At 45.6% G+C, this 12540-nt stretch overlaps 1 protein-coding gene across 1 annotated transcript; it reads right to left on the bottom strand.

Moving 5' to 3' along the window:
- Positions 1-3365: 3365 nt before the first annotated feature.
- Positions 3366-11021, bottom strand: ftcdnl1 (formiminotransferase cyclodeaminase N-terminal like 1). The gene is made up of 6 exons (XM_021309767.2): positions 10575-11021; positions 9439-9557; positions 7156-7251; positions 6830-6985; positions 4821-5009; positions 3366-4074 (listed from the first exon to the last, which is right to left on the bottom strand). The coding sequence occupies exons 2-6, from the start codon at positions 9551-9553 to the stop codon at positions 3641-3643; spliced, it is 990 nt and encodes a 329-aa protein (XP_021165442.2). The 5' UTR covers positions 9554-9557; positions 10575-11021; the 3' UTR covers positions 3366-3640.
- Positions 11022-12540: the final 1519 nt, after the last annotated feature.

The following is a 12540-nucleotide window of genomic DNA, read 5'->3' as shown; positions in this document are numbered from 1 at the left end:
TCTGATTTTAACATGCTGTAATCCTGGGTTTACACTGAACCTGGTTTTAATCCCAGTTTTAACCTGATTAGGCCCTAATTCTGCTCAGGTTTGGTCCTTTTATTTTGAAAATGCAGCCACCCCTTGTCTATCTGGGCTCTGGAGGAGGTCTCCAGGCGTCACGGGGTCAGAGGGGTCCGCCTATATCTTCTATAATTATAATATCCTGCTTTTGTTGTGATGTTTCTGTGAGTTTTTGCCAATTTTATTCCATTTTTGTCCGTTTTCTGCAGTTTTGTTGCGGTTTTGAGGCCATGAACTGTGGATTTTCTGATCTGGAGCAGGAAAGACATCAGAAATCTCCTCTGAAGAACCTCAGAACCAGGAAGCATGGAGGACGGATAACGATGTGGGTCTGCAGCAACAGAACCAGGAACCCTGGGGTCACTGATTGGACCATGAAGGTCCAATCAGTGACCCCAGGGTGAAGGTCCCATCAGTCTGACAGCGGAAGCTCGGTCCAAACTGGGTCTTCAGAACCACGACAGAAACACAACAGCCGATCTACAAGAGAACGGCTGAAAAAGAAAAGAACCAAGGTGTTGGAACGGCCTAGTCAAAGTCCGTTGAGGAGCGAGCTCTGTGTGTGGAAATGAGCAGAACCGTCTGTGGTGGAGCGTCACTGTTTATCAGAACGCTGCCAGAGCTCCTGACGCTCCGCTGAGGTTCTGACTGAGTTCTGGTAAAAATAGCTGCGCCGTACACAGATGGCCGTTCTCCCACAGAGTCACGCACCGTGAGACAGACGGAGGGAAACCACGGGAAGAATCCCATCAGCGCTAAACGTCCCACTGGCTCCAGAAACAGGAAATGAGTCAAAACCCACTCAGAACAGAAGAAAACAATCCAAGATTAGCCGCTAAAGATTATGATGAAGACGATGATGACATTAAAGACTCAGAAACAGCTTTTCATGATTTGAGTAACGTCGTTTTTAATCGCTGCCAACAAGAACCAGAACTTCTGCTTCTTCATCAAATCACTCATTTAAAAGTCCAGTGCCAAGAACGGATGAGGTTCTCCTCCAAGTCCAAAGAAGGCTGAACATGCAGAACATTTCACGGCTGCTTGTGTCACTGAGGCCGGTGCCGGTACCGGTGGTACTGCTGGTACCGGCGGTACCACTGGAGCTCGGTACAGACGGGAATCATCAGTAACTGACTAGTGGGGGCGGCTGGTCGGTTAGCCAGGTCGCCTGCAGTTGGCTCTTTATTACTGACATGGTGACCAGAATCAGGGGACCAGCCAGAACTTTGGACCGGACCTAACTGGGCGTCTGCAGCCATGAATGGCAGCGTCAGCCTGCCTCTCACTACCATCCAGGTACCGGGGGTGGCAGATTATTTTGTCTTACTCTTCTTTTCCTGCAGCCAGCTGACCGTCAGGGCACAGAGACAGAAACATTTTACTTTGGTAACTCTGATTTAAAGATGTTTCAAAGCTTCTTTTATCTTTTATTTTCTTTTGTTTCAACCTGTAGCTCATAATCGTATGAATCATTTGTTTCTGAAGTCAAGAAATATGTGAAAGCGTGTGAAATATGAGCAGCAGGCTCTGATGCCTCAGAGCGGCAGCTTTGAACACCCAGCAAACCACCACCCTACACTGAGATTTAAAAGCGCCGTCTGCCTGTTGTTAAAATGATCTGTTGGCAGTTCTGCTCCGGTTCTGACCAGATGAACACTTTAACCTGCAGTGGTTGTTGGGAATGATAGCCACAGTGAACGGAAGCAGCTAAAAGTCTCACTTTTTCACATAATCGGCTGTTTGTCATTCCGTTTGTTCTGCAGGTTCTTGAATCTTGTTTTGGTGGAAAAAATCCAAACTGGTATCTGGGGATTAAAAGCTGGACACAGCCTCAAAAACCTGTTTAGATATTTACTTTATTCAAGCAAAGATGATGGTCGGTTCACTCTCAGGGGATTATTAAGACCTGCAGCTTTGTTAATAAATATTTTCTAGTTGATTTAAAGGTGTATTTTGTGAGAAGCCAGAATCTCAGTGAGTCCAGAGTTAAAAGTCTGTTTGTGACGTTCTGGATCGATCCGACTCAGCAGGATGTAATCAAGACTAGTTCCACGTTAATATTTATAGCATTTTCTGTTTTAAAAGAAAAAACATTGCAAAATACCCGTGTGTGCATAACCCAAACATACGACTTTATTCAGAGTGTTTTAATATTTTTAGTTTAATTACAAAGTTAGTTTAAGGCAAATTAAATCAAAATTGAAACCAGCGGACAAAATATTTTGCACTCGATCATCTCTGAATCTCTGAGATGATCAACTTTTCTGGAAATTCTCACATTTCATAATTTTTCACTGCATGCATAACTAAGATGTACCTATTTTAATTCAATTAAACTTTATTTATAAAGCACCAATTAACATAATCTCATCAAGGTTCTTTCCAAAGTCAGCTTCCATCAGATCCTCCAGGTTGGTGAGAAAGTTTCCTCTCTAAGGAAACCCAGCAGGTTGCATCAAGTCTCTCCAAGCAGCATTCACTCCTCCTGAAAGAGCGTAGAGCCACAGTGGACAGTCGTCTGCATTGTTGATGACTTTGCAGCAATCCCTCATACTGAGCATGCATGAAGCGACAGTGGAGAGGAAAACTCCCCTTTAACAGGGAGGAGAACCTCCAGCAGAACCAGAACCAGGCTCAGTGTGAACGCTCATCTGCCTCCACCCACTGGGGCTTAGAGAAGACAGAGCAGAGACACAGAAAGCTCAGAAGCTCACATTGACCCAGGAGTACTTTCTATGTTAGAGAAGACAGAGCAGAGACACAGAAAGCTCAGAAGCTCACATTGACCCAGGAGTACTTTCTATGTTAGAGAAGACAGAGCAGAGACACAGAAAGCACAGAAGCTCACATTGACCCAGGAGTACTTTCTATGTTAGATGGTAATAGAGGATGATCTGCCTCCCCTGATGATGTCACAGCTAACAGAACGTCAGACCAGGTGTACTTTCTATGTTAGAGAAGACAGAGCAGAGACACAGAAAGCACAGAAGCTCACATTGACCCAGGAGTACTTTCTATGTTAGAGAAGACAGAGCAGAGACACAGAAAGCACAGAAGCTCACATTGACCCAGGAGTACTTTCTATGTTAGAGAAGACAGAGCAGAGACACAGAAAGCTCAGAAGCTCACATTGACCCAGGAGTACTTTCTATGTTAGAGAAGACAGAGCAGAGACACAGAAAGCACAGAAGCTCACATTGACCCAGGAGTACTTTCTATGTTAGATGGTAATAGAGGATGATCTGCCTCCCCTGATGATGTCACAGCTAACAGAACGTCAGACCAGGTGTACTTTCTATGTTAGAGAAGACAGAGCAGAGACACAGAAAGCACAGAAGCTCACATTGACCCAGGAGTACTTTCTATGGTAGATGGTAAAGGTTCTGGACTTCTTAGAAGCACAGAGAGCTCTGGGAGCTGCAGGATCTTAGAAATACTTCCTAACTTACAGTAAATATTGTAACTTGTCTGTTTGTTGACAGAAAATGATTGAAACAGCAGTCTGAGGAGCTGGATCAGGAACTTTGTCCGGTGTTTGTCCTCCAGGGATGGAGAACATAAATTCCCCTGGTTTTCACATGTGGACCCTTCGCTGCTCCTTCCAGAACTCACCCACACCTCCAGACAGAGCCAGCTCCGCTAAGGCCCTGCACTCCCGGGGCGTGAACCCCACCAGAGCGGTGCCCTTCAGGCCGACCCCCCGCCCCCCCGCCAGCTCCGCCACCCTGGCTGTGATGAGGGAGGCGGGGGCGTGGCAGTACGGCTGGCCGTCGATGACGAAGGACGGCCACGGCTCCCCCGTCAGGTGGGCCGGCGGCGCGCCCGCCACGCTCTCCACGTTACAGGCGATCTCCACCGCCCCCCCGTGGGGCAGAGCCAACACCTGGACGCCAGGTAGCCCCCCCGGCGTGGACTCCCTGAGGGCGGCGGCGACGCTCCGGCCGACGCTGAGGTCCTGGGTGTCGATGGTGACGTTGCAGTTCATGACGTACGGACTGGCGCCGACACCTGCAGGGTCAGAGTTCAGGTTTAGAACCAGCGGGACCGGCTGCTGCTTTGGTTCTGATGTTTTAACGGAACCGGTCCAGTGCTGAACCAGAACTAGTTAAAAACAAACCGACTCATGTTCACAGTTCACCAGCTCAACACTTACAACAAGTTCTCTGATCCAACTTTAATTGATTCTCATTGATTTATTGTCATTTGTCTGAAATAAAGTAAAAATATTCACAACTCCAGACGTCCTCCACTACTCAGCATCTAGATTTCCCCTGAACTCGCACCGCTTCTGCTGGTTCAGGTCATTTCACCATTATTTGGCTGTTCTGTGGGGCTGCAGCCCACAGCAGGAGGGTTTTTATGCACATTAACCTGTTTTAATATTTCGGAAGTCCCCCCACTGAGTTATTTAGAACAATGATCTTATTTATTTTGCCTTTTTAAACTTTGTTGGACATTAAAAGCAGGAGGAAAAAGTGAAAACTTGCAGAAAACTGATTTTTATTTGGTTAAAGTTTCCACTCCACATTAGATCCGGTGGTTCTGATCTGATTCGGGTCATAAGGGAGCCGACCCACCACGGTGCTCCTCTTTAATAAACTCCCGGTTCTGTTTCAGCGCATTAGCAGACTCAACCTGTACCTGACCGGGTCAGACCAACCCAGAAAGCAGCTGCTGACTCATCAGGTTCTTCAGAACCGGGCCAGAGAGCTGCCGGGTCTGATCAGATCCTCACCGCATGCGCTGCATCTCACCTGTGAGTCCGTATCGTTTCTGTGGTGCCGGCCCAACGTCGGGCCTGAGGTCCTGCAGGTCCGGCGTCTTCCGGAACCAGCCCATCTCCTTCCTCCTCTGGGCCAGGCCTCGCTGTAAGGGGGAGTCCGCCCAGCCGAACAGGAAGGCGCTGGTGCCGGGGACCGTCTCCGTGAGTCCGTGAGCCACAGCTGAGCCGGAGAAGGAGACGTTAGGGTCCGGTACCAGATGGTAGGCTGTTGGGTCAGAGAGGAAGGCAAGCCGGGCCCGACATATGTCGCCTAACGCTGCGATCACACCACGCTCACATGCTGAGGCGCCGCTCATTATCACCACGCCGTGAGGCGCCAGACTAATCAACACCAGGGAGGAACAATCGGGTTCAGCTGAGGTTCTGTCACACAGTAGAAGTTAACGGTTTTAATCTGAAAGTTTTACAATAAAGCTCCAATTAACATCATGTCATCTTTCCAAAGTCAGACTCCATCAGATCCTCCAGGTTGGTGAGAAAGTTTCCTCTCTAAGGAAACCCAGCAGGTTGCATCAAGTCTCTCCAAGCAGCATTCACTCCTCCTGAAAGAGCGTAGAGCCACAGTGGACAGTCGTCTGCATTGTTGATGGCTTTGCAGCAATCCCTCATACTGAGCATGCATGAAGCGACAGTGGAGAGGAAAACTCCCCTTTAACAGGGAGGAGAACCTCCAGCAGAACCAGAACCAGGCTCAGTGTGAACGCTCATCTGCCTCCACCCACTGGGGCTTAGAGAAGACAGAGCAGAGACACAGAAAGCACAGAAGCTCACATTGACCCAGGAGTACTTTCTATGTTAGAGAAGACAGAGCAGAGACACAGAAAGCACAGAAGCTCACATTGACCCAGGAGTACTTTCTATGTCAGAGAAGACAGAGCAGAGACACAGAAAGCACAGAAGCTCACATTGACCCAGGAGTACTTTCTATGTTAGATGGTAATAGAGGATGATCTGCCTCCCCTGATGATGTCACAGCTAACAGAACGCCAGACCAGGTGTACCTTCTATGGAGAGAAAAATGACAGAGAGTAAAAAGTTAAAAGCTGAAATACCAACAAACAATGCAGATTGGAGAGCAGTAGGAGAACTCAGCAGAGAGAAAGAAATAGACCCTGATCAGTGTTTCCCGCAGCGCTATCTTGGCGTGGCGGCCAAACTCACGCTACCGCCACGCCAACATTCCAAAAAAAAAAAAAAAAAAAAAAAAGTGCCGTTAACACGCGGTTTGTTGTTGTTGTTATTGCGCGTGCGTGAATGGCAGGGAAAAAACACATGGATACCCCCGCTCCGCCAGTCTGTCCGCGGAAAACGTGTTTTATCCCCCCCCCCCCCCGCTCCGCCGAAAACGTGTCGTCCACACCCCCCCCCCCCCCGCTCCGCGAGTCGGTCCGCCTCGCATAAGCTAATTCCTGCGGGAAACACTGCTGATGTCCTCCAGCAGCCTAAGCCTATAGCAGCATAACTATAGAGGTAGCTCAGGGTAACATGAGCCACTCTGACTAGAAGCTTTGTCACAAAGGAAAGTTTTAAGATTAGTCTTAAAAGTAGACGGGGTGTCTGCCTCACGGACCAAAACTGGGAGTTGGTTCCACAGGAGAGGAGCCTGATAGCTAAAGGATCTGCCTCCCATTCTACTTTTAGAGACTCTAGGAACCACCAGCAGACCTGCAGTCTGAGAGCGAAGTGCTCTGTTAGGAACATACGGGGTAATCAGAGCTCTGATATATGATGGAGCTTGATTATTAAGGGCTTTATACGTTAGAAGGAGAATTTTAAATTCTATTCTTGATTTAACAGGAAGCCAATGAAGGGAAGCTAAAATTGGAGAAATATGATCCCTCTTGTTGATTTTAATCAGAACTCTTGCTGCAGCATTTTGGATCAGCTGAAGACTTCGTTATACATGTTTAAGACAGACTAAGGCGGTTCTGGACCCGGTCGGTGGGTCCAGAACCGCCTAGCGAGCCGGCGGAGACTCACCCAGAGCCTGCTGGACACAGTCCTCCACGCCCACGTCCTCCCCCAGCGGGTAGAGTGGGACGAGGTCCACGGCGCCCATGCAGGGGTGGACGCCGCTGTGGGCGCACATGTCTATGAGCGCGCAGGCCTTCTGACACGCAGACAGAACCGCGTCCCCTGGAGGAACACATCCAGAACCACGTCACTCACAGAACCCCCGCTGGACAGAGCGGGACACATGTCCCATGTTTATCTGCTGGATCTGAGGGAGAGCTCGTTAAAAGTGCTTCCTGAAGGAGTCTGAAAGTATTCAGCCCCACTGAGGTGTCGCTCCATGAGCCACTTACTGATGGAGGCCATGGAGGCCACGATGGTGATGACGGAGCGGTTGTAGTCGTGATCGTTGAAGATGTTCAGCACCGTGGTCTCCTCCCGTCTGACGCCTGAGGAGCAGCCACACAACATCTCAGAGCTTCCTGTGATCCAGGACGGCGGTTCTGATCCGACTATGAAAGAGTCTGCACAGCTGGACTGAACTGATTATGCATATAGTGAATTGTAAAAGTATTCACACCCCTGTGGCCATTTTTCACGTTTTGTTTCCTCCCAACCTGGAGTTAAAGTGGATCGTTAGAGAGTTTACAGCCTTTAATTCCTAGAACCTGCCGACAACTTTTAAGATGGATTATTTTTATTAATCCTGAAGCAAACAACAAAAAGAACAACAAAAAATGTCCCCCCCCCCCCCACGGTCAGATCCCAGGCAGACTGACTCCGGTTCTGCTCCAGAACCTCCCTGCATTCAGCGCCGTCCATCTTTCCCTCGACTCGGACCGGTTCCTCTGCTCTGAGGAACGTCCCCCAGCATGATGCTGCCTCCACCGTGTTCCACTGTGGGGACGGGGTTCTGGAGGTTCTGGAGGGGACGGGTTCGGGTCAGGCAGCGTTTCCTTGGTGGCCCAAAAGTTCCGTTTGAGTCTCGTCTGACCGGAGCTCCTTCCTCCAGACAGGCTGCCCACGTGCCTTTTGGCAAACTCTTCTAACATCCAGTGATGTCTTATTTTGCCCTTTGAATCGTCTTGTTGCTGAAAAGTGCTTCATAAATAAACTCGCCTTGCCTTTTCCTGCCTCTCCTCCATGAGGTCCATGGAGCGTACGGCTGGTTCTGGTCCTCTGCACAGAACCTCCAGTCTCTGCTGTGGACCTCTGCAGCTCCTTCAGGGTGACCTTTGACCCTCCTGGCCCGGTCTGGGAGTTCTGCTGTGTCAGCAGCCTTGTTGTGGTACCAGATGCTGCAGATGTGAGGATGATGGACCTGCTGGTTCTCCAGAGGAACCTCAGAGACCTGGATGTTTTCTAGCTCCACCCTGACGTGTCTGGAGCTCCTTGGTCTCCAAGGTGTGACGCCTCCTGCTTACTGCTGCTGCACCTCTGGGTCGCTCAGGTGTGTTTCTGCTCACAGGTCATGTGACCCGTAGACTCCACAGCTCAGGTGGACTTTATTTAACTATTTGTGGGACTTTTGAAGGTAACTGGTTGCAGAACGTTTAGCGGCTCACGGCTAAAGAGGCGGAGACGTGTGGACAGGCTAATTTAAGTTTTTAACTTTTTTGTAATTCTCTGTTTAGATATTTCTTTTATGCAGACTATTTTATGCAGATCAATCACAGAAAATAGGATTTAAAAATATTAAAATTACAGGTTGGAATGTAACAAAATAGGTAAAAAGCCAAGGGGTTGAATACTTTTGCAAGGCGCTGTATCTGAATATAAATGCACCCGTCTTATAAATTGCCTGAAGAGAAAACTTGTTCTGAATTGCCACCATTTATGAAAACTAACCTGAACTGAATAATATTTCTCCTACTTTGTCAAAAACAAGAATTGAACGTTGATCTGAGAAAGAATCGAGATTTTATTCTAATTAGGCTAAAATCAAACCTGGTTTAGCATAAATGATTTAAACTGGGCTTAAATTAGCTAAATGAACTTTATCTTAGAATAGCTGTTTAATTTAGCTTAAATAACTAGCTAACATAGGTTATTTAAAATTAGTTAAACTAAGATAATTTAAGCTTATTTTATCTTAAATTACCTTCATAAACTTTCTTACATTAGTCATCTTAAACTAATTTAAGCTAATTTGAGATACATTTGATTTAGCAGGAATAAGCTTAGTTTAACTTAGCTAGTTTAGACTTAATTTAATCTTGCTCATTTAAACTAAACTAATAATATAATAACAAGGTTAATTTATCTTCAATTAGCTGACTTAATTCAACTTAGATGTAGCTAAATTAACACAAGCTCAAAAACAAGAAGGTAAACCATGTAAAATCCTCCATCACTAAAAAAAGAGGAGGGTTTATTTAAATTACAAACAGGTTGTTAAACCAGCTCTAATAGATACAACAATAGTTTTATTTATATGATAAAATATTAGTCTTTTTTTTAATTTATCAGACTTTATGTGAGTGAATGATTTATGGTGCTTAACAAACAAAAAAAGGACTCAAAGAACATGAACTCTCCAGAGAAGCATTAAGAAGCCCACTTTAAAATATTCTAAGTTGTTCACTGATGGTGAGAAAGTTTATGAGTAAAAAGACCAAATTTAAGACGGAACCGACCGTTAGCGTCGCATAAAGCTGCTTTGGCCACGTTCTCCACCAGGTCCTTCCTGCGAGCCTCTGAAACGTTCAGAAGACAAGCAACCAGACGACTCCCTGAGGTCCTGGACGCCATGTTCCTGCAACAAAAAACCATCACAGCAACTGAATCATGAGACAGATGTCATGTCTGCTGAGCTTTTACACAATAATTACATTTAGTAAACATAAAATTGAGCCTAGACGTAACTGAGATTTACTTTTTGATGACGATTCATCTTTTATTCGCCAGAATCCAGAGCTATCAGAGTTATGGGCTTTAACGATGATTTACTTGAGCCAAAAAGTTAGACAAAATGATGCAGATGCTAGACAACACACCAGTAAATTATACCTTAATTTAAATGTCCAACGTAATGTAAATGATTCTGCAGTTGAAATAAAGACTTTTAAGATGTTTAGCCAATTTTCAGGAACATCTTTATTAGAAGTGATTAAATGACCGAGACGTGAACAGTAAAAGCAGAACACTTCAATAATCCATCATTTTTTATTATTTATTATTTTTTTATATCCACAGTGTTTTCTACAGGAGAAACAACAGGTTAGGGAAACACCGGTTAATCAGCGGTGAGGTGTGTGGAGCTGAAAAACTAAATCCAGAGTGTGACATCATCACACCTGAAGCTCAAAGAATCTGTGGTCAAAATAATAAAAAACATAAAGCAAAACAGCGAAATCTGAGCTTTTTCGTGTATTTTATGGATTCCTCCAATTGTGGAAGGAAAAGCAGGTTAATTTCTCATGGAGACATTCAGGCCGGTGATGTGCTTTAAAATGTAAGACATCAGATGAAGGACAGAGGATTTCTAATGCAGCAAAGATAACTAGGATCTAATGAGGGTCTGATGGGATGAAGATGCATGGTGGCTACCTGAACCTCCTCAGCTGTTTTAAATTCAGTCTGGAGGAGCAGAATGACTTCCTCAGCCTGTCTCTAAGGCCTGATCCTGGCTGCTTTCTGAATATAAACTGATTCATTAGCATTTAGCTAAAAAAATGTTCTTAAATTAAATAACTGGCCTTTGCTTTTTAAATAATGTGGCTACTTTCAAGCTTCATGCAGTCTTTTAAGATCAGGTAAGAGTCCAGGTTACCTTTAAGCAGAAGAAATGGACCCTCTCCACCCTGCTGCAGACTTTTCCTGCTCCAAACCCGCCTGAACTGAACCTGCAGTAACAAAACAGGTACAAAGTCCAGCCGGGAGTAAACAGGCTGATTAATCTGAGCAGGTATGGAGCGAAAACATGAGGACAGCAGTTCAGTAACATGTGCAGAACCCAGACTCAGAGATCCAGGAGAGTGAACACATGAAACCCTGATCAGCTGAAGTTTCACACCAAGATAGTTCCCTGCTTCTCTCTTCTTGTTTGGGTTTTAAGACGTACAACCTTCCAGTTTCTCTACTGCCATCTTCTGGTGGTTTCCATTACCAAAATCTCCAGTCAAGCCAGTTTTGTTTGTAATCAAGTTTACGGGGTTTAAATACTTAATAAAATTATAAAATATATAATAATTCCATTCCATTCCAATTTGACCCTAGTTATTTAACAACTTCCTCGCTTCCAGGGAAGCTCAGCTGTTTTCATGGACCCACTGACTTTGCAGCAATCTCTCCTCTTGAACATGTGACAACAGGGGGAAAGAAAGACTCCCTTTTAATAGGAAGAAACTCTTGGCAGAACCAGAACCCAGCTCAGGAGGAGCGATCATCTGTGATGGCCATCTGAAGGTTTGAGAAGTCAGACTATACACAGAATCAGTAACCTAGGAGAACTTTCTATGTCTAAAAGATTATAGGAAGTAGCGCTGTTAGTGGCTTCATGTAGGAAAGGCTCACAACTTAATAGATAAGCTCTGAGTCAGGAGAAAAATCTAAGCAATAAAAGAAGAATACATAACAGAATTAGTGGCATCAGTAGGTTCTTCATTAGCATCTGAGAGAGACAGGGCCAAGTGTGTCATCTATAGAACGTGTTCCAAAAAAAGGTAAAAAACAAAGCAACTGGACTTGTTTTCCGTAGTTGAAGACGTTTCGCTTCCTCTCCCGGAAGCTTTCTCAATTACCAGCATATAGAACGTGTGTTAGCATTAGTAGCTCAGCTGATGCCCTCCTTCAAGAATGTTTCACGGCTTAAACAAACGGCAGATATAGCAGCTATGAAAAGAAAAAAAAGTGAGAACATATAATTAATGGAAGCAATATTCACAGACAATGCATAATTGGAGAGTAGTAGGAGAAAGTAGCAGAGAGAGTAAAAGTGGTGGTCAGTGTGTCTTCCAGCAACCTAAGATCTATTTAAAAAAAAGGACAAAACGGGCGCGCTCGTTGATCAGCGGGTAACTTAGACTTAGACGCGACCCATATACGGAGGCCTTGGTCCTCGACGCGGGTTTGAATCTGACCCGTGGTCCTTTGCTGCATGTCTCTCCCCCTCTTCCACCTCCTTTCATGTCAGCCTACTTTCATAAAAAGCGAGCCACTAAAGCTGTGGAAAACCCCCCCAAAAGATTTACTTTTTTCCAAAGTTTGAAGACGTCCTATCCAGAAAGCTTTCTCAATTCAAATTGTCTGGAGTAGTGTGGAGTTCCAAGCTTTATAGTTTTGCCCAACAAAGGCCTTGTTAGGCTTAGATTACATCCAAACTGAACCAAAAAAATGTCCACCCCCTTTGTAAGATCTATTTCTCTCACTCTGCTGAGTTCTCCTACTGCTCTCCAATCTGCATTGTTTGTTGTTATTTCAGCTTTTAACTTTTTGTTCTCTGTCATTTTTCTCTTCATAGAAGGTACACCTGGTCTGGTGTTCTGTTAGCTGTGACATCATCAGGGGAGGCAGATCATCCTCTATTACCATCTAACATAGAAAGTACTCCTGGGTCAATGTGAGCTTCTGAGCTTTCTGTGTCTCTGCTCTGTCTTCTCTAAGCCCCAGTGGGTGGAGGCAGATGAGCGTTCACACTGAGCCTGGTTCTGGTTCTGCTGGAGGTTCTCCTCCCTGTTAAAGGGGAGTTTTCCTCTCCACTGTCGCTTCATGCATGCTCAGTATGAGGGATTGCTGCA

This window comes from Fundulus heteroclitus, unplaced genomic scaffold (genome assembly GCF_011125445.2).
Source record: "Fundulus heteroclitus isolate FHET01 unplaced genomic scaffold, MU-UCD_Fhet_4.1 scaffold_53, whole genome shotgun sequence".
NCBI lineage: Eukaryota > Metazoa > Chordata > Actinopteri > Cyprinodontiformes > Fundulidae > Fundulus > Fundulus heteroclitus.
The sequence above is the reverse complement of the archived record's forward strand: the minus strand, read 5'-3'. Positions and strand labels throughout refer to the sequence as shown.

Coding starts and splice junctions, on each gene's coding strand:
- ftcdnl1 (XM_021309767.2), bottom strand. CDS start 9,553: ATGGCGTCCAGGACCTCAGGGAGTCGTCTGGTTGCTTGTCTTCTGAAC. Junction 6,986..7,155: donor GGCCTCCATGGCCTCCATCA/GTAAGTGGCTCA, acceptor GTGTTCCTCCAG/GGGACGCGGTTCTGTCTGCG. Junction 5,010..6,829: donor CTGTGTCCAGCAGGCTCTGG/GTGAGTCTCCGC, acceptor TCTCCGGCTCAG/CTGTGGCTCACGGACTCACG.